Here is a 22,704-nt window from a genome sequence, read left to right as displayed (position 1 = left end):
GTGAATGATATATCTTTAACAGCCCTTCAAAGGGGGCTTTTGACTTGTTATTTTTTCAAGATAATTAATAGGTTTGTTGAAAATAACTGGCCTAGTGACATATGAATGAGGACCACCCAATTTAGTTGACATTTTGGGTAATTCTATATTACAATTGTAATCTAGCTATTGAAATACTAACTGTAAACAATACAGAGACATATAAAATATAAACCATTCATAATGTACATTGTTATCTTTAACTCTTAATCTCTCTTTGCAAAAGAGTTATTGGGAGCCAGGGATACAGCTCAATGGTGGAACACTTACCTATCATGTTGTGAGTCCCTGGATTGGGTTGCCAGTATGACAAGAACAACAGAACTGCTGCAGTGTTTCTGTGGTCCATTTGAAATCCTCTTCTTTAATGACTGAAGCTCTGTGTTTCTGCTGGCCTCTTCTAGATCCTATGTCATGCACATTTAGGCTGCATGACTTAGTATAGTTAGTTGTTCTGCCTTTAGATGGGGGTCTTTAGCCAGCCAATGTAATCTCAGTCATTCTGTACAATTCATTGTTGGAAGTGTATTCATGACTGATGGAATCTTCATCAATGGGTTTTTGTTTTTGTTTTTTGCCAGTCCTGGGGCTTGGACTCAGGGCCTGAGTACTGTCCCTGGCTTCTTTTTGCTCAAGGCTAGCACTCTGCCACTTGAGTCACAGCGCCACTTCTAGCCATTTTCTATGTATGTGGTGCTGAGGAATCGAACCCAGGGCTTCCTGTATATGAGGCAAGCACTCTTGCCACTAGGCCATATTCCCAGCCCTTCATCAATGGGGGAAAGCCCCAAGACACAGCTTCCCTAGACCACACAGATCATATCTCACCTATCACATGGGGATGTGTCACGTCTGCCTATCACAATAGGCAGATTCAATAGGCCCTATTCAATAGGGCCAGGCTAGGGAACATCAGTTCTTCCTATCTTGCAGGCGTTGGTCCTTCTTTCAAACACTCTGCCTCAGCAACTTCCTTACACCCCACACATCAGCCCACACAGCCCATGTTCCCTCCCATGCTCCCCATACACCCTCTAATTGCCCCACCCTTCCACTGTGAGCCAGGAAGAGCAGAGGTAACTTTGCATCACCATTTCTTGTCAGTTACCATGAAAACTACACATGAATACTTTCATTCACAGAATCTGTTCTCCACCCATTGAGAGTTCTCCATCCATTAGAATTCCTCTTCTAAGTAGACCTGGGAAGGGGGTGGTGTTAAAGTGCTCTTCACTCTCTTCATGGTTTCTATTCAATAAATAAGTAAAAGATGAGTCATTCCTAGAAAACATTTCAAGATGTGCAAGACAGTCTCTTCAGCAGGATGACATTTTAATCTAATTACTACATTAGGCTGAAAAGAAATGCCATCTGTGTTAAATTCAACACTTACAATAATAACTCCAAAGTTGCTTATTAATCTTTCTTTTAGTCCTTAGGTGGTCATATTGTTAGCAGACAGTCAATCTCTGATCTCAACCCCATGTTGGGGGTAGGCAAATGCAGTCTCAACGTTGCTTCTAAAGGTGAGCTACTGAATTCTCTCATAGGGCATGATGCCGGCTTCATCCTCACTGAACAGAGACCATGGGATACCATTAATCCTCGTTTATGACATTGGATGCAGTGCTAGTCTATAATAGAACACAGAGGTTCATTTTAGTGACAGTTTTGTTTTAGTGACTTTATACCTACAGTATGTCATGCACTTATATGTTTAGGTCCTTAAGAGACCTCTTCCTCCTCTTCTCCTCTGCCTCTTCTCTTCTCTCTCTTCTTCTCCTCTTTCTCCTTCTTTGATGATACAATGATTTTAATGCAGGGCTTCATGCTTCCCAGGCAGGAGCTCTGCCACTTGATCTATGTCCCCAGCCTCTTTTTACTTTAATTATTGGTGCCTGGGCTGACCTCAGACAACAATCCTCCCACCTAGTCCTCCTGAGTTTCAGATACGAAAATCCTGTACCATCAAATCTAGCTTATTTGTTGAGGAGGATCTTTGGTAACTTTATGCCTGAGCTGGTCTTGAATTACTAGTCTTTCAAATTCTGTCTGCTGAGTAACTGGGATTATAGACATAAGCCATGTATCCAGGCTCATTTTTTATACTTCAGTATTCTAAAAGAAAAACTATACTTTATTTCCTACTCTCACTTTGCAGAAAGTGGCAGTCCTCTAATCACATGATTGGTTACCATGACAACCAGTTATCTCCCTGAGGCTATCCAAATGTCCATCAAGAGTTACACTGTCAGTTCAAAAGATGCTCCTATCAATCAGGAATAGGATTTGTGTCAGATGCATCTGCCACTCAGGAAATCGCAGAGTTCTTAGGAACTATATATCAGCAACTGGGACCCAAACCTAAATATTAGATCAAACAATTCTCCCCAGTGTTTCTGCCTACAAGGGTTTTAGAAACTCAATGTAAGGAACTCTATGTCAGAAACCAGTGTGCATATTTCTTATTATTTCATAAAATTGCAGGCCCCTTTCTAAATTCATTGGCCCCTTTTATGGTAAAATGTATAAGTATAGTGGAATCCATAGCATGAACTGTTTCTCATGGTGTAAGAGCCTGTTGGATATAAAAGCATGAATTTTACACTGACCAAGCATGTAAACATAGTTGGGAGGGAAGTTTCAACAGGATCAGTCTAGGGAACTAAAACAGAAGACAGCAAAATCCCCCCTGATTTACAAACCACACAAGCAAAACCAGTCTTTTCAACCCATGGCTTTTTCTGACAAGCTGGCATCTGAATCTTTCACCTCTCAGTACAAATCAAACCCACCTTCAAAGGATAAAGATGTAATGCCGCCCAGGTCCTAAAAGAAGATTCCCCTAAAAAAATTCCACAAAATGGCATGAGGAGAAGAGCATCCTTCCGATAAATTGGTCAGCCCCATCCAAGGACTGTGGCATTTCTTTGCATTGCTTAGCATGTGGGTTTGAAATCCTCATAAGAGCTTCGTGTTGTTTCACGTATTGGCATTCCTGCTGCATGGGAATTTTATTTCGTTGATGTCACAGTCCTCACAAGTACCATGTTCACCAGCATCTGGCTCCAAACATCCCAACTCTTCACATTCTTTCATAGGTGTCCCCCACAGCACACCGACTATCAGACACTCACATTTCCACACTGGTTTCCATCAATCTACCTTGTAAACCACACATTATAACCTGCGTGGAGGTTATAGTGTTATAAACCCGAGGAGTGTGAGCCTGTTAGAACACATAGGAAATGTTTTCCAAGACAGAGGTCAAACACATCTGGATACAGTCAGATCAAGGGACAGTCAGAATATTGTTTGTGGCTATTGTTCCCATTTGATTTCTATAATTCAACATTATAGAATTAATTTAATTTCTATAATTTAATAAAGTATAAAATAGTTTCAATAGTACATAACCTTTGAATAAGATGCCTTTATTTTCTTCTAACAGAAAGAACGCAGCAAATTCTATTAAATGATCATTTTCTGTCTGGAGCAACAAATGCAAGTCTGAAGCCAGACCAAGTCCTAGTTTCTATTTGCATTCCAGTCTCTGAGAAGGTATGAGATTATGATCCTTGCAATACTCACTTTTACCTGTTTAGTTGCTTTATTTTTATCTTGATTTACACTCAGCATAGTAAAAACATAGAATTTGGAGCTAGATGTGGTATCCCACATCTGTAATCCCACCTACACAGGAGATTAAGGTAGGAGGGCCAAGGTCTGAGGTCAGCCTCAAGCAAAACTGAGGCCCAATTTGAAAACTAAAGCTAGGCAAAAGCAAGACAGGCTGAAGGCATGGCTTGAGCAATTGTCCAACAAGTGTAAAGCTCTTGAATTCAAGCTCCTGTACTGTTCAAAAGAAAAGATAGACTATATAGAAAATATTTTACATCAGTATAAACAACAATGAAAGCTTAGATGTCAATCAGCTTCAATGGAGAACTTTGGGACATGGGTTTATTTTCATATCTTCCTTCTCCAAAACCTCTAAGATTTCTATAGTCACAAATCATGTAAGTAAGAAGGTCCAATGACTGTACTGCATTTCAACAAAGTTTCATTTTGAATGGGTGGCAGAACAAAGACCCAACCTCTCCATCAAAATAGTTAACTGGAATAAATAAAGAACAAAGAAAAGAAAAATTTACAAACTCTTCCATTTTTGCCTCACTGTCCCAAATTAATGTTTTCTTTAAATTAGTGAGAACTATACAGAAGTACATAAAGAACCAATTGTGTTCTGATTGTATGAAGATACTGTTAGCATATGAGGAGTTCATGTGTTTGTTATTGGGCAAAATACAGCCTTGGCTGGTGAGAGCTTCATGACAATATCTGTTTGCTAGAGTTTAACCAACATCAATTCATGATGTAAAAAAATGACTCTCAAAAATGTCAATGTCAGGGCTGGGGATATGGCCTAGTGGCAAGAGAGCTTGCCTCGTATACATGAGGCCCTGGGTTCAATTCCCCAGCACCACATATACAGAAAACGGCCAGAAGTGGTGCTGTGGCTCAAGTGGCAGAGTGCTAGCCTTGAGCAAAAAGAAGCCAGGGGCAGTGCTCAGACCCTGAGTCCAAGCCCTATGACTGGCCAAAAAAAAAAAAAAGTCTGGAAATGGAGCTGTGACTCCAATAGTAGAGCACTACTAGCTAGATTTGAGCAAAAGAGCTCCGAGACAGTGCCCAGAACCTGAGATCAAGCCCCAGGACTGGGACACACATGCAGAAATTTCTATGTCATAAATAAAAGTTTATTCTAGAACTCCTGTAGAATAAAGAAGCTAAGAGGCTATAAAGATGACACCTTCATGGTTTTCATGAAGGTAGGAGAGATATAAGGCTCTCACTTGTGTTCTTCAATAAATTTGAGTATGAATTATGCTTAAATGATAGTTTTGTATTATATCATTAACTGTTAATAAGACTCATTATCATAACAGTCTCAATAGTTATAAAGGAGAAATCCCATGTATTTTAGGAGTTATCAGTGGAATTTTTTTCTTTTGTACTGGTCCTGGGGCTTGAACTCTGGGCTTGGGCACTGTCCTTGAACTTTTGTGCTCAAGGTTAGCACTCTACCGCTTTAGCCACAGCTCCACTTAATGAGTTTTTTGGTAGTTAGTTGGAGATAAGAGTCTGACAAGCTTTCCACTGAGGCTGGCTTCAAATCATGAGTAGCTAGGATTATAGGCGTGAGCCACCAATGCCCAGCTTGTGGAAATGTTTAATGATGAAATGTCATTATGTCTGATTAACTTTCAGATGTTTCAACTAAGACTGAAAGCATGAGTATGTGAGTGAATGAGTGTGTGTGTGTGTGTGCACGCTCATACCAAGTATAAGGTTGGTGAATAAGGTTGATATATAAGCAAATCTAGGTGAATGAGAGGTAGGTATTTATTGTACTGCTCTGGAGACTTCCCTATGTTCACAAATTTTCAAAAGGATTAGTCATTGTGGGAGTTTGTGTCAGCTTTCAGACAAGCTCCCTGTAAACAAAATGCCCTTGCAGTTGTAAACACGGGGATGAGAGTCCTTTTCAAAGAGGACACAACCACCATTGTGGACCTTAACATCTTGTATGGAGGAGTTGGCCCTACAACAGTCAGTGCAAACAAATCCTGCCAACAGCTAATCGGAAGGTAATTTATCAACTTATATTTGATACAGAATAAGTCTATTGCCCCTTTGAGGATGACAATTGACATCATTCTCTACTGCATCTTAGCATTTTGTAGAGTAAGTCCATGTGATCATTTAAAGCAAGATTTTAAATCAGTGTGCACAAAGAGACGTAAGTGAGTGCTATCATATTCCTATTGGAAAAAATAGATTTTAGCAACCTGTTTATAGTTTCTAAACCTAAATTTTCTGGTACATGTTACACATTGGTTTGTCTCTCCTTGTGCTAAATTGATTGGATTCCTTTTCCCTATGTGTAGATTCTGGGATGAAGGAATGTTGAATGATGCTTGCAGACTGGTTCTAGAAGAAATCACCCTTCCCCCATCCGCCCCTGGAGGAATGATGGAATATCAAAGGACTCTCACCATCAGTTTCCTCTTCAAATTCTACTTGGATGTTTTGCAGCAGTTGAAGATGAGGGTAAAAATGTATTTACGATTCTCCAGGAAGGCAGTTTGTTCCAGATTCTGTCAACTTTTCCTGCTGGAAAGCTTAAGGGGCACCATATGTTGACCTGACCATAGTTTGACTTTCTATTTATGTTTCTGAGGGCCCATAATGGACTGAACCTGAAGAGCCTCCAAAACTCACATAAACTTCCCTACAGCAATGAAAATAAAAGTGTGGAGCCTATTCAGAAGTGTAGTTTTTTTCCTTATATCGAGCAATTGTGTCATCATAATTATTCTTTTTCATTAAAATAATAGAAGTATTTTTGCTTCAGGACCCCCGTGGATATCCTGGTCTCGCTAAAACAGACTTCAGCATCCTAGAAGACTTTTCCTTTGGGCATTCCCCAGGGGATGCAATCATTCGAGGTCAGTTCATTTTCCAAATGACCAGTAGCAGAATTGAAACTGTCTTGTAACCTGGCTTTGCTCTTGAATTACTTTTTGCAAAGGATCAGCTGTAGAATATTTGAGTATGAGCATTAATCTGTTAGAAAATGTGAGAGAGTAACAAATCCCACTGGAAATAGCAAACGAAAAGCAAATCTTTAGGGATAAAATCACTACGAAATTTCAAGGAATACAAGAAAGGAATTCTTAAACACATGGCAAAGTAGAAAAAATACTTAAATATAGGGAATGATGTAGTCTTTAAAAAGACATAAGATGTAAAGACATCAAGTTTCTATTATTACCTTAAATGCATTCCCAATGAAAATGCCAAGGTGATATTTTAGGAAACTGATTTTTAAATTAATAATTCAGGAAAACTAACCCTATATAATACCAGTGTAGGGCTGGGAATATGGTCTAGTGGTAAAGTGCTCACCTTGTATACATGAAGCCCTGGATTCGATTCCTCAGCACCACATACATAGAAAAAGCCAAAAGTGGTGCTGTGGCTCAAGTGGTAGAGTACTAGCCTTGAGTAAAAAGAAACCAGGGACAGTGCTCAGGCCCTTCAAGCCCCAGGACTAGCAAAACAAAATAAAACAAAACAAACAAAAAACAATGTATATTTCTAGTAATTAAGCGCAATAGATACTGATACTAGAAGACACTAAAAGACAAATAGAACATTATAGAGTCAACAAAGAAACTAGAAGATGGGGTATCATTAGAAAAAATAATGCAGCCAGGTACAAGTAGCACACACCCATAATTCCAGCTGCTCAGGAGGCTGAGATCTGAGGATCCAGGATCAAAACAGCTTGGTCAGAAAATTCTGTGAGATTTTACCTCCAATTAACAAGCAGAAAGCTGGTCTAGAGCCATGGCTCAAAGGGTAAAATGCCAGCAGCTCTCAGTGAAAAAAGCCAAGCAATCAACGCCCTACAACCAAGCCTCTGTAATAAAACAGAGGCTTTAGAAAAGATAACAACTAGCTAGCCATGTTATAAACAGAGAAAGAAACATAAAATGGTACTTCTATTTGCCACTGTACAGTGAGAATGAATTACAGATTGATTAAAGACTTACCAATGAGACATGAAATTACTATAAAAATGTGTTTGGTATATCCTTTTTACGTAGAATTTGAAATCCAGAAGCCATAAAGGAAAAGACTGATAACTTTGACTGTATAAAAGAGAAAGTGCAAAAGGAGAAATATTTCCAACAAAACTTTTATAAATCATTAAGAGAAATAAAATAAGCCAAGTATACCACCTGGCAGAGCACAGGAAAAATAAAAACATTAACTGTAGAGTTTCACTTGGGATTTTGAAAATGCCAATTACGATAGAAATCAAATATCATTTTCACCTAGCCTATTGGCAACAATTTGGAGTTTTTGGTAGTACCCAGGACTGATAGAGTTGGAATCCCTTTTTATTTTCTACATGCATACTCCTTCTTATAATAAAATAATAGATACTGAATAGCCTATTCATTAAATGGCCAGGTTAGGAGGGAACCTAGCAATAGGGGGCAGCAGAGACCTCCTTTGCTGCCTCTGCGTTTCTTGTTCCAGTTTTACAATAGTGATCCTTTCCAATGTCAATCAACTAGGCAGGGGAGAACAATGAAAGAAGCAAAACTGTCACTTCCAGAAATTCTTATTTGCATGTCTAAGCAAGTACCAGCAACTACAGCTGTGATTGATCGATTTATTTCCATTGTTTAACACAGTGTGTAGATCCCCAGCAGCCCCCTGAGGACCCAGTGGGCCGTCCCATCATGCATCAGTCTGGCATTAAACATGCCACAGGAGAATCTGTATTTTGTGATGACATGCCTGCTTTGGCAGAGGAACTCTTCCTGGCTGTGGTAACCAGCACCAAGCCACATGCTAGAATCATGTAAGTAGTAAGGGTGAAGTTGGAAAGCTGGCGAAGTACAGACCCAACTCAATATATTGAACTATTTCACCAAAAAACAATAATGAAACAATCTCAGCATGTATCTTGATAAGAGAAACTCTGGAGTTGGAAGTAGAGAAAAGACTAAGTTCTTATCTAGTTAGAGAGCTAGTGTTGAAAGAAAGAAGTAGCCATGGAAAGTAGCAACTCTTCATTCAATTTCCTCAGCACAAAAGATTCCCAAAGAGCTCTGTTTCTCTCTACCCTTTTTTATGAACGTCTGCCATCTGAGAAACTGGAGCTTGTCAAAGTGCCAAGGATTGAATACAGGTTTATAGAGACTTCCGGAAGAAGAGAATAACACATGCTCTCCTGAACATCCCTTTTTGTCTCCCCTTGCATCTAGAAAAATCAGTATCCTCTTCTTCCCATAGTGCTGACCTAGTGTTTGCACACTGCCCTTTGTGGACTTACCTATGATGCTCCGGTGAAACAATGGGGTTGTGGACTTTGCATGTTCTCATGGAAGGGGACCGTCTCCTTATCTTTATCCTTACCTTATCCTGTGGCACATTTATGGTCTTGTCTCCTCCTCAGTTCCATTGATGCCTCTGTGGCCCTGACATTGCCCAGGGTGGCTGATGTGATAACTGCTCAAGATGTTCCTGGTGACAATGGTAGTGAAGAAGAAAGGTTGTACGCGCAGGATGAGGTAGTGGCATAAATGTGGCTTCCTCTCTCACAGTGTATCAATAATAGCTGTTCTTCTCTGGTACCAATTATTTTTCCAACAGACTTTATCCATAGAATCCCATGTGGTTCCACCAACTGCAGACTGCTTATTTGTACTGTCTTATTTGGGAACAGATTTAAGGGCGCTAAGATCCCTGGCACTGTTTTTGCTATCTTAAGATGAAGACACTGAAGTTTACATGATTTTAGTTAGTTAGAGAGATCATGGCAGCAGGCAGTATTCAACCCAAGCCCCATGATTTCTGCCACAAGTTATCCCACACAGCATGCTAGGCTGATCCAGGACTTGCTGGTCATGTTTTCATTCCCTTCCGCCCTGTTGCTTGGTCTGCTCTTTCCACAGGTGATTTGTGTGGGGCAGATTGTCTGTGCTGTGGCTGCCGATTCATATGCCCGTGCAAAGTGGGCCACAAAACAAGTAAAAATTGTGTACCAAGACTTGGAGCCTGTCATTGTGACCATTCAGGTAATGTCATTGTTTGCCCTATCCTTGGGCCATTTGGCAGTGGGTTGTTGCGGGAAAGATATAGTTACCACAGTATTTGTGGAAAAGTTTAACCTTCTCTCTAATAAAATGGAGATCATAGATTAGAAAATAAGACTTTCTGGGGCTGGGAATATAGACTAGTGGCAAGAGTGCTTGCCTCTTATACATGAAGCCCTGAATTCAATTCCCCAGCACCACATATATAGAAAACGGTCTGAAGTGGCGCTGTGGTTCAAGTGGTAGAGCCTTGAGCAAAAAGAAGCTAGGGACAGTGTTCAGCCCTGAGTCCAAGGCCCAGGACTAGCAAAAAAAAAAAGAAAGAAAGAAAGAGAGAAAGAGAGAAAGAGAGAAAGAGAGAAAGAGAGAAAGAAAGAGAAAGAGAGAAAGAGAGAAAGAAAGAAAGAAAGAAAGAGAGAAAGAAAGAAAGAGAAAGAAAGAAAGAGAGAAAGAAAGAGAGAGAGAGAAAGAAAGAGAGAAAGAGAGAGAGAAAGAGAGAGAGAAAGAGAGAGAAAGAGAGAGAAAGAGAGAGAAAGAGAGAGAGAAAAGAAAGAAAGAAAGAAAGAAAGAAAGAAAAGAAAAGAAAATGGACTTTCTTCTACAAATGTTGATCTTCCTTGCTCTCACCACCAGTTTCTTCTATCTGGAAATATGTTTTCTTAACCCACAACGGATCTTTAATCATGACCATTGCCACTAAATACACCTGAAATGTCTCTGATTTTCCTAAAGGGAGAATCCCAAATCCCCAACTTGACATTTGATCTTTGAAAGTTCAAGCCTTTGCCTCCTAGGTAGATCTAAACATTTGTAAATCTGAAATTTCTTCCCCTTCGTTCCTGTCCCATGTTCCAACTTCCAATCCTTCACTGTTCTTAAGTTTTCTCTTGCCACACATGGAGCCAACTCTTGCCTCACTGAATGTGGAAAGAGTGCAAGTTGTGTGTTTTTTTCCTGAGCTTTTCTTCACTATTTGCCAGGTTCCAAGATAAAGTCACAGTGATCCCTTTTGTGCATTGGGTGATAGATTCACTAAAAAGGAAGTGTCCACTTTGCCTAGAGGAGAGACAGTCACAGGTCATTGGCATAATGTGGCAAGGCTGTGTAGTCTATTAGATAACAACCTCTGCTGCTCTGCTGCAAGACAGAAACTGAAAACTTTCCCACAAGTAAATCCTGTGGACTACGTCTCACTTGAGACTAGGTTCTAAGTTCCTCATCTAAAATAAGGAATGACAAGGATCAAACTTCACAGATCATCCTACTCCACAAAGAAGCACGATTTTTTTTTAAAAAAGTTATAATTAGAAGTCCAAAAAGTGAAATGCAGAAAGCAAAGAACACATGGTAAACTGTATTTGTATTCCTGACTATAACTAGAATTCTAAATGCCAGAACACAAAAGATTAATACATTTAATTACATAAATTAAAATGAAGAAAAACATAATAAGCAGTTGAATGATAAACATCAACTGGAAAAACACTGTAAACTGTACCATAGACAATAAGCTAGTGTCACTAATTAAGGAGTTGGTGGAGACTTTACAAGTAGGGAGTAGATGGAGAAAATGAGTCAATGGCTGTGTGTCTTCAAAGATTATGGCTGCTCCCCAGTTCCCTCCTCTTTCTACTTCAACTTTCTTCTTCTGTTTACCATGTGACTATCACTTGATATTCTGCCTCACACTTGGCTCAGACTCAATGGAGCCAAAGACTGTAAACTCACATTCCTGAAACTGTGAGCCAAAATAAACCTTTCTTCCTTTAAGTTGTTTCTGTCAGGTATTTGGCCACAGCCATGAAAAACCTGAGTAATACAGTTTCCAAAACTATTGTTTACACCTTTGTTCACAATAGTTAAATACCAGAAGCTAACTAAAGTGTTCATCTACCTATAAAAATGGAATTTGGAGGGTGGGAATATGGCCTAGTGGTAGAGTGCTTGCTTAGCATACATGAAGCCTTGAGTTCGATTCCTCAGCACCACATATAAAGAAAAGGCCAGAAGGGGCACTGTGGCTCAAGTGGTAGAGTACTAGCCTTAAGCAAAAAGAAGCCAAGGACAGTGTTCAGGCCCTGAGTTCAAGCCCCAGGACTGGCAAAAAAAAAAAGGAATTTGGGCTTCAGGTTGTAGCTCAGTGGTAGAGCTCTGACCTAACATGTGGGAAGTTCTAGTTTCAACTATCAGCACTGCAAAAAATTAAAATTAAAAAAAACACATCTAATGGAATTCTATGTCACCGTAGACATACTTTTTGAATGAGGATATTCCCTGTGCACTGCAATAGAAATAACTCCAGGTTATAAGTGAAAGGAAAAATGAAAATAAATGTACAAATTGGAGAGTATCAACTCACAATTGTTTGCACTTGCATTTAGAAGCTCTGGAAGCTAATGATGGTAGTTACTTGGAGGAAGGGATGGGAACTAGAAAGAGGGACCTTGTAGGGGCAGGATTCTTCATCAAATACATTCGGATTATTTTATTTTAAAAACCATTGGAATTCATTATCATATTTTGAAAGGAAGTTTTCAATACAACTTTGAAATCATTCATAAAGTATAGAACATACATAGACTAATGTTTAAGAACAGCTTGAATACATTAAGGAACAAAGGCTGTGTCTCTATACTTGTCTGGGTATTTAAATCATTCTTCTGTAACATTCCTATCAAAATTCATAGCTAGAAATAGGGGGTAAGAGGAATTCTAAATAGTCTAAAGGTTTATGCTAGTGGAATATTAAACCTCCACAATAGGTTGGTTCTGAGGATTAGTAGAGATAGAGAAGTTCCCATTTCAGTGAAGGTTGACATTTATAGGTAAATTAAATATGCCTGTGATGGTCAATAACACCTAACCACCATTCTACGTCATATTCTAAAATGTGTCTGCTCAGGAGATATGATCTGAAAGATGGAGCTGAGTACACTGAAGCTCTAGGAAGTTATGTCTGAAATCCGTGATACCTTATGGAAATCTAAGGTCCATTATTAACATCACAGGTGGTTTTCAATGTGAGGGTGGTGGCAGTGACCAGTCAGAAATTTTGAGTTGGGGAATATTAGTGACATTTTTAATTTGTTACTTTTATAGGATGCAATACAACACCAGTCATTCATTGGACCTGAGAAAAAAACTAGAACAAGGAAATGTTGAAGAGGTGTTTCAGTGTGTTGATCAAATCATTGAAGGTGAACTCTTATGTCCCTTCTTATCAGGAGAGCATTGAATATATTGACTATGACTTAATTCTAGAAAAGCTGGATAAAATTAGTTTGTGCTTATGGGAATTTAAGAAGAGGGACATGAACATAAGTCTCAAAGAGGAGGTGTTTTATGAAGAAACTTGATTTCTTAGCAAAAAAATAAAAGTGCACTGGTTCCATTGACAACAGAAAATATTTGAGATTTGTTTTAATAGTCAGGCAAAAGACTCATATTCATCCCTTAGTGAATCTGATAGAAAGAGGAACAGAGTGTCTACCAGACCCAAGGTCAAAGGTCATAACAACATACCAGGTGAAAATGATGGCAGTTACAATGGAGTAAAGAGAATGTAGGTATAATATTTAGGCACTGTCTAGGTGTGACAAGCAAAGAAGAGTCCAAAAGTATTCTTAAGATAAAGATTTGTTTAAACGGGAGAAGTGGGATATTAGTAATGTGGAGGAAATTGTGACTTGTGTGGAGGCAGCTAGAAGATAATGGAACTAAGGGACCAGAGGCATTTGAGGGCCTGTCCACTGGCGACTGTAAAGGAATTGCATTGCTGTGAGTAATTCTAGATCCGGACATTCTTGGAAATTGAGACAGGACACCAAATATTATACTCCTCACCTTAAAATAGGACTAATAACACTTAATAAACTGTATAAGATCCTATTTTGAATACGTTTAATTTAATTGTTTCTAAAAGCCTCTTGTGTTTGATGTATCCAAAAGGGGAAGTGCAGCTTGGAGGACAGGAACATTTTTATATGGAAACTCAGAGTGTCTGTGTGGTACCCAAGGAAGAGGATAAGGAAATAGACATTTATGTGTCAAGCCAGGATGCAGCATTTACCCAGGTGGGTTGCTTTCTAGTCCTGTAGTCTGTGTCATACTTGTGATATATGTGACATTATCAATTTTCATTATCAATTTAAGTTGTGAACACAAAGTAACAATGTTTGAACATCAAAACAGTAGCAAAACCTAGTCCCAAAGTTTCCTTCTTTCCATTAGTCTTCTACAAAATTCGAAGTCTTCTTTGTCTCAGATGATAACTGCCTACTACTTCATTAGGAAAAAATTGAAGCCATAAGAACAAATATTTCCAGTCCCCAGCCCCGTTACAAGCATTGTCTCTCAGGTGAGAGGTCCTTCCTCTTCTCCAGAGCCAGACAATAAAATACATAAATATATAAAAGAAATCTAAATAGGGAAAGAAAAGAAGTCAAATTTCCTAATTTACAGAAGAGATGATGCTGTATCTAAAGATATCTAAAGAATTTCCAGAGCTGATAAAGCACCTTTGGCAAAGGAACAGGACATAAAATCAAGACACAAAAACGCAGTAACTTTTCTGTATATCAACAATGTGCAGATGGAGATGAAAATCAGAAGAACAATTCTGTTCACAATGGCCTCAAAAACTTAAAACACCTAGAAATAACCCTAACCACAAAGTTGAGTGCCCTGACATTTGGTACATGGATGTTAAGAATTGTGTCTTCTTGATAAAGAGTTCCCTTAATATGAGGTGACTTTCTTTGTCTTCTATGACTAATTTTTATTTGAAGTCTACTTTGAGGTATATGAGTATAACTACTCCTTCCCAGAGTGGCAGGAAATCATTTCCTGACATCTGAGTTAAATATGGACGTCTGAGTTACATATGGATCCTCTGTTGAGCAGCAACACACATTATGTAAAGGAGAGTTTCCTTTCTTTAAACTTTCTTTCACCCTGCCTCATTTGCACCTGCTGCAGCCTATGTTATTACCAACATCCTACCAGCCCACCTCCTCTATCTCTGCCTCTCCCCTGACTCACAGCAAGCCAAGATTTAGCTTCCTGTTTCGTGGCCTGCTAAATAGCTCTACTTGCCTAACTTGAGATCTTTTCCATTATTTCCTTCTGGATGGTACATAACTCTTTGTCTATTCTGCCAGCATTAATGCCAGCATCTAAGAGTAGGAAGTCTAGGGCAGCTCTTTGCAGAACTATTGGGGTGACTGAGCCAGAGAAGAATGAGGAGTTTAGTGGAGTCATTTTGTAACATCATCTATCATGAGTTAATTTTCAAAAGCAATCACACTTTATTCCTTCAACTGGACCATTGAAAACATCTAGAGCATTTTCTGCAATGAGTCTCCCAAGATAGATAATATATTTTTATACAGGACAATGGGAATATGAGAGGAAATTGCTTTGTCAGTGAATGGACCTCTTACTTATCATGTGTGTTCTGTGTATCCCCTTGGGGGGGACTTGGAACCAACCCCGGACTCAAGGAAATGGTGGCTTGTACCTTGAGCATTCCAAAGAACAGGATCAATTGCCATGTGAAAAGAGTTGGCGGTGTCTTCGGAGGAAAAGCAAGCAAGTCTGGACAACTGGCAGCAGTGGCAGCTGTGACAGCACACAAGTGAGTGGATCTGTGAGCCACAGTTCTTAGCAGTTTCATTCCTCATAAATCCAAGGAGCTTTTCAAAGAGGAGAAAGACCAAGAGTCTGCCAAGAGTCTGCTGATTCCAGCCTAATTACCAAGGGCCACATGGGGAAGGCACAGAACAAGACACATTTGCCTTTGTGATTTCTAGCTGATTTGGCAGTGTGGGGTGGGTGTGATCTAATGCACTTCCTGTATCTTCAGCTGAAAATCCTCCCTGCCTCTCACCAGTAAAGGAAGTAATAAGTGAAACTGACAGTGTGATTTATCAACTGCATTCATTAAGACATGAATGAAACTCCATAGATATAGAAGACAGGCCAAAAGAAAAACACCATACACACACACACACACACACACACACACACACACACACACACACACACACACACAAAGAAAAGAAAAGAAAAATAAGACTTTTACCCAAGGATGGCTATCATTTCTGAAAGGAAGATGTACCTGGCTGCACATTAAAATTTTAATGTGTTTAGAAGGACTCTCAAGAAACTGCTGACAGTTGTGTTTTCTGGAATTGCTGGCTGGGGACAGGAGCAGGAGAGACACTTTGCACTGAGCAACCTTTTGAACTTTGTGAATTGTACATGCATTACCTATTCAAAGAAATAAAATATTTATAGCCATTATTGAAGCACACTGCTAGTAAAGAATGCTGATACAATACTAGAAAGATCAGATCATAAATTCTTTCTCTAAAGCAAATTAGACATCATGTTCTCATATATCCAAGCATCTAGGAGAGTATCCCGGGATTATGAACTGTTACACATGCACACACGCACACACACACACACATACACACTTTAGAAAAGCACATAAGAACAAAGACACAACACATGATGAATTTAATAATCCCAACCACAGTTCATTGAGTGCTTATAAGGGTGTAATATATTAGATACCCTTCAGTGAAACACTGAAAGAAGGGAAGGTTGGGTCACTACACTGAGGGATGTCAGCAAGTGTATATCAATCATGACTAAAGTCATGTTTTCTTCGGAGATTATTGCTGTATTTCTAGGAGTAAAAATGAGATAACCAGAGGAGATTCTGGAATTCCAACAGCTGCTTTTGTCATCTGTATATGATGAAATTCAAGCTCAGACAGGGGAGATTCTTTTTAGAAGAGTAGAGCTAGATCCCAGAAATGTTATAGAAGAAAGAAAGAAATAGTAAGCTTTAGCATGAACTGGTATTTGGATGACAAATGTAAGAAATGAAGACTTTAAACTTTCAGATTAAGAAAGAATTGGTGCCATTAATACAAATGAAGTAGCCACAAAAGGTAATAGTAAGGGAAACACAAACATCAAACTTCAGAGATTTTTTAAATTCCAAAATTTCTCTGGAGGGAAAACCCACTCAGATTTTTCCTTTGTGAGTGGAGAAAAGCAATCTTGGAAGGCAACAACTATACTCACCACTATACCAACAACATGCCTGAGAAAAGCACCCTTAAACCATAAAATTCATAGCCAGGCACCAGTGGGCTCACACCTGTAATCCTAGGTACTCAGGAGGCTGAGATCTGAAGACTGTGGTTCAAATAATCCAGCTGGGGCAGGAAAGTCTGTGAGATACTTATCGCCAGTTAATGACCAAAAAGCCCAGAGTGGAAGCTGTGATTCACGGGTTAGAACATTAGCCTCCAGGTGAAAAAGGTCAGGTCAGGGATAGCTCATAGGCTCTGAGTTCAAGCCCAGGACCAGTACAAAACAAAAATTAATTAGTTAATTTAAAAAGTAAAACTCTCAAAATAAAACTGTGAGTTAGCCTCTCCCTCTTCCCCACCTGTAAATACTCATCCATGACTCCTAAGAGTTATAGGAAAGAAACTTCTTAACTAGGTAGATTCTTGTTGAACAGATAGCTTCCTGGCTGCCTCATTGGTCTTGAAAAATAAAGAAACCCACACCTTCCTTCTCTTTTCAGAGTATCTGTTCTCTGACTCTTTGTTGTCTGGCAGGTAGGAGACAATGGTTTCCAGAACATTCCATTAACCTGAACTCGAATTTCATATCACTTAAAATTTCAATTTCTCCTCTCTAGAACTGGCTGCCCAGTTTGCTTTATTCTAGAGTGTGGGGATGACATGTTGATAACCAGTGGTCGCCACCCACTGCTGGGGAAATACAAGGTGAGTGGAGAGGAAAAAATCTAGTATGTATGGAATCAGACACTGGGAGGTGGGGCCTAGTAGCTTTTGATTTATCAAGCTCTCCAAATGACTAATATACATGAAGCTTTGAGAATCATAGGGGTAGGTGACACTTTTGTTCCCATTGTTACACATGAGAGTAGAAAGGCCTAGCATGGGGCGGGGGGGGGGGGGGGGGTGCGAAGGCAGCCCAATGCAAATTGTAGCATTCCCAGGGCGAGCCTAGTCAAGCTCACTCTCCAGACACATGTGTTGGGATTTGAGAGAACTACAATCCATCACTTGCACTTAGGATGCGTGCACCCACCTCACACGCAGTGCACATGCTGTTCTCTGCTCACAGATTGGCTTTATGAACAATGGAAAAATTGAGGCTGCAGACGTAGAATATCACATCAATGGAGGCTGCACACCAGATGACTCTGAACTGGTATGTGACTTTCATAAGCACCTGGGATTCTGGTTGTCTGTGATGAGATGGATACATCTTCATGGGAGCCCACACCCATTTGGCATAGAATATGAATTATAAGCAATGCTGATGACTCAAATATACTTCTGGATCTCCACCTCCCTCTGTCTGTGAGGGAGCTTTGGCCCCTGGGTAGCTCTAAGACCTTCTGTTAAGAAGCCTACCCAGTGATCACTTTGATAAAATCCTTAGGTTTCCCCCGCCCCAAGAACTTGCACAATACAGCTTTCATTCCTTCTCCCTTTCTAACACCACTCCCCTCGACAAGATGGATGGGTATGTCAGGAAAGAGCATACTTGGCTCCTGAAGAAGGGCAGGGCATTGGGTCCATCTCAGGCGAATCTCTTCTGGCTTTTGGGAAATCTTTTACCTATTCACTCCCTAGGTTCTTAAGTCCCTTTTTGATCAAGGGAGCGTTAGCTATATTGTGCCTGCCTTCATTGATGATGTTACTTTGTAAAAGTTGGATGAAAGTGATGCATCTTGATTCTTCTCATGGAAATTATCAAGAGAAGGACAACCTTGTCTAGGCCCAGCTACCTCTGCAATGTCTCATGTTCTTAAAATCACATGGCCACTGTCACTCACAGTCTAATCCTTCACCAGTAGGTCAAAGGACATCCTCATCCTATTTGATTTTTCCCCTATTCTCAATCAATGTTTCTGTCTATTCTAGAAGCTTCAGAGCTTCTCTCTTTTTTTTCTCCTATTTGCTCAATGCTTTTGCTTCCTAATGAGCCCTAGGATAAAATCCACAGCCTGCAACTATTACGAATATTTATGAAATTCCCATGACTCATAAAGTTACTTGTTTTTGCCCTTAGAATAAATGGATTCTGGCTCGACATGAAATATTGCTGTTGTTCTTTGGAGGAGGAAGTGCTCTCCATAGACCCAGATAACTGTTGTTGGCTCACTTCCACAAAAAGTTGGGAATGATGACCCATCTGGAATGCTGGGCTTTCCAATCTTGTGATTGAAAGACTCTGTGTCTCAGGATGACTGACACATTATGCCATCATACTGCAATCCTAGAGCTGGTCTTTCTTACCCAGGGTGGACAGGCTCCCCTATAGATACTAAGATTAGCAGATGGTCAAATTTCTTAGGTGAAATGCCATGGGTTTTGCAGATAAACTATGCATAGCCGCTCTATACTTTAAATCATTCCTAGATTCTTTACTAAACCTAAGGCAATGTAAATACTGCATAAATAGATGTAACACTGAATTGTATAGGAAACAATGAGCAAAAAATGAAAATAACTACATTTGTTCAGTACAGTTACAATTTCTTTGACTGCATTTGGTCTGAGGTCGGTTGAATCTTCAGATAACAGAAATCTAGAATTTTGTCAGATCGTCAGAAACTTTGGACTTTGCTGAGATTTCATGTTTTAAGTATTTAGGGGAGCAACGGAAAAAGACCTCAGGAAAAATTAAAGCAGTTGAAGGTTTCAAACTAATGAGAAAATGTAGTAGTGTCATTATACATACTACTCATGGCATCTTAAGGGTATCAAAAAACTTTTAAAGCTAATATAAAGAAGTTTCCATTTCTACTAGATACAAAACATATATTACAGAAATGCTTTTGTTTTCCTTTTTGTGTTGGCACTTCCCAATGGCCTGATATATGCTTAGTTCACAGAGCTATACTCCCAGTCTTTTACTTATACATATAATTATGGATACATGTATGTATAAGTAGAATATATATAATTTAAAGTAAAGTAGGTCACTGAAGTAAATAGCCAAGAAACTTTGAGATTGCTCACAACGGTGGGGCTAAGAATTAAGTTAAGAAATAACATCCCTGTAGGGCTGGCATTTCTCTCATGTGGATGAACAATTTGATCCATGTTCTCCTATTTCATTACATGAAATGTATTCTTTACCTTGGAACACTTTTCAGGTAATAGAATATGCCTTGCTCAAATTGGAAAATGCTTATAAGATCCCAAACCTGCAAGTGCGAGGCCGAGCTTGCAAGACCAATTTACCATCCAACACAGCCTTCAGAGGGTTTGGTTTTCCACAAGGAGCATTTGTAACAGAGACCTGGATAACAGCAGTAGCATCTAAATGCTACTTGCCACCAGAGATGGTAACATGAATTGATTATCAAAAACAATCTTTAAATAGGTGGAAGTACACTGTCTCCTCTTCTGTCTCCTTTCTTCCCTTCTCTTTCTTTCCCTTCTCATCTCTTCTCCTTCCCTTCCTCCCTTCTTTCTTTCCTTTGTTGTGCTAATACTGAGCCCAGGGCCTTGGGCTCTCAGAGTACTTGCTCACAGCTGTTTCTCTACCACTTGAGCCATACCTCCAGTCTGACATTTTTACTGTTTAATTGGAGAGAATGTCAGGGACTTTTCTCCTTGGAGCTAGCTTCAAACCAAGATTCTAGGATCCCATCCTCCTAAGTAGCTAATATTAGGTATGAGTGACTGGTTCCTGGCTGACATTGTCTTTCTCTCTCTTTTAAAGTAGTTGTACAAAAATTCTCCATTCCACAAATAACATTGTGTCTTTTTTTGTTTAAGTATTTTTTATAACATTGTGTCATAATGGCTTATTTTCACACTGACTCCACTCGCTGAAGATTTTGTTGTGAAGTTGTTGTTTCTAACCTACCAGGTTAGAGAGTTAAACATGTACAAAACAATTGATAAGGCAATTCACAAGCAAGAATTTGATCCGAAGAACCTTATAAGATGCTGGGACAAATGCATGGAAAATTCTTCATACTCAAATAGAAGAAAAGCTGTAGAAGAATTTAACCAACAGAGTTTTTGGAAGAAGAGAGGAATCTCCATTATCCCCATGAAATTCTCAGTTGGATACCCAAAGACATTTTATTATCAAGTAATTTTTAGAAATGCTTCCCAGTCTGAAAAAAAAAAATCAAGAGCTTATCATGAAAGATCTGTGGGTACTAACTTGTAAAGAATGCCTTGGGAACTCTAGAGGTTGTGATACTGATGCTAGGTGGAGGTTTCCCTCAGCTTCTCAGTTTCTGTGCAAGATCACAGGTCTTTCAAATCCACATATGAAAATCATTATAAGGGGTCTCATGAAGAGGAGAGTCTCATAAGGTGAAAGTTTTACTAATGATTTACTTTAATATAACAGGATAAAGTAGGGAGAAACATCTACTGTTCCCCATGAAGGAAATGAAAGTTAAAGACTCAAAACTGAGGTTCCTATTTATATGAGCTGGGCAGATACACAAGGTCGTGTTGCTTAACAACTCTTAATGGTTAGACAATCATTTTAGATGGAGCCATTAGGTGGCATTTGGGAAACTCTTCACTTGGCTTGAACTCTGAAGGACAGTTTGATTGGCAGGTAGAGTTTCTGTAACAGATGTGTGATTGCACCTGTGCTGGTTTTCTGGAATTGGCTAGGTGCTTTCTTTTCACAGGACTGAGTAGCCTTGAATAAAGGACATAGTGGGGCAGAAAGCTTATTATAAAATCATTGTCTGCAAGGCAAGTACCACAGTTCTAATTTATAGATCATTTGAAGACTTCCTTAAATCACCATCTCATTTACCATTTGTTATGATTTTATGTAACCCTTGAACATTCCTTCTGGAAGCAATTTCTGACCTGCAATGCCTGCCCTGTACCACCCATTCTTGATTCTTAATTCTTATGGTGACACTATGCCCAAATTATTATTATTATTATTATTATTATTATTATTATTATTACCAGTCCTGGGGCTTAGACTCAGGACCTGAGCACTGTCCCTGGCTTCTTTTTGCTCAAGGCTAGCACTCTGCCACTTGAGCCACAGCGCCACTTCTGGCCATTTTCTGTATATGTGGTGCTGGGGAATTGAACCCAGGGTCTCATTTATATGAGGCAAGCACTCTTACCACTAGGCCATATCCCCAGGCCTACTATGCCCAAATTATTGATTTCTCTTTAGTAAGCCCTCACAAGACAGCCCCTTGTCATGGTAATCCATTTACTGACCAGCCTAGCACAAGACACAGATATGTGCAAAGAAAGAAAGAAGGAAGGATGAGTTTATGGTTGGATGGATGGATAGATGGGTGAATCCGTTGTTATATGGTTAAGAAGTGAAAGAATTTCTGTGAATGTTGGGTGTTTCTTTTGAAATGGGGTGATCCACAAAAAGCAACCAGACCATGTTTTGTCTCAAACCAAGGTTGGATTATTGAGAGAAATGACTTGCTGGGGCTAACTCAGCTAAGGAGTGAGTAGCCCTGAACCTCAGTAGCAGGGGGTTTATAAAGGCAAACAAGCTGATTCACAAAAGCATAATTTAGCAGTTATTGTTTAAAGCAAGCAAGCAAGCACGTTTCCAGAAGCCAAAAGGTTGTAGTTAGCCTTATCTTAACCAAGAACAGGTATGGCCATCTCCTGTTTTTCTCCTTTTGTGGTGCAGCTGCAATCTATCAGTCATTGGGGAGGTGGATTCCCAGAAGGCGATTTGGTAAATGATAAATCAGGAGGCCCTGGTGTCTGCCTAGTGTTTGCAGGAGTTATAATTTTAAAATTCCCCAAAAGCAAGGCATGAATAGGATAGGTGCAGCCATTCCGAGAAGGGTGCTGGTTTAGAAACTACTATATTTCAAACACTAACACTCCAGGCATCCCAGTCCTAGGGCAACTTAGAGATCCATGCTCACACTTCATTTCACTTT

At 39.5% G+C, this 22,704-nt stretch overlaps 1 protein-coding gene across 1 annotated transcript in view; it reads left to right on the top strand.

The window, feature by feature from the left end:
• LOC125350417 (aldehyde oxidase 4-like) overlaps nt 1-22,704 on the top strand; it is a 133,317-nt gene that overhangs the window by 4,898 nt on the left and 105,715 nt on the right. The window contains 17 exon segments of the mRNA XM_048345002.1: nt 1,472-1,565; nt 3,491-3,600; nt 5,506-5,690; nt 5,991-6,153; nt 6,458-6,511; nt 6,513-6,551; nt 8,313-8,482; nt 9,080-9,194; nt 9,579-9,701; nt 12,819-12,854; nt 12,856-12,916; nt 13,668-13,792; nt 15,221-15,354; nt 17,446-17,533; nt 17,898-17,984; nt 19,942-20,133; nt 20,664-20,891. Of these exon segments, the coding sequence (XP_048200959.1) occupies nt 1,472-1,565; nt 3,491-3,600; nt 5,506-5,690; nt 5,991-6,153; nt 6,458-6,511; nt 6,513-6,551; nt 8,313-8,482; nt 9,080-9,194; nt 9,579-9,701; nt 12,819-12,854; nt 12,856-12,916; nt 13,668-13,792; nt 15,221-15,354; nt 17,446-17,533; nt 17,898-17,984; nt 19,942-20,133; nt 20,664-20,891 (2,004 nt within the window).

The sequence above is a fragment of the Perognathus longimembris genome, chromosome 4 (genome assembly GCF_023159225.1).
Source record: "Perognathus longimembris pacificus isolate PPM17 chromosome 4, ASM2315922v1, whole genome shotgun sequence".
NCBI lineage: Eukaryota > Metazoa > Chordata > Mammalia > Rodentia > Heteromyidae > Perognathus > Perognathus longimembris.
This window is presented reverse-complemented; position numbering and strand designations above follow the sequence as displayed.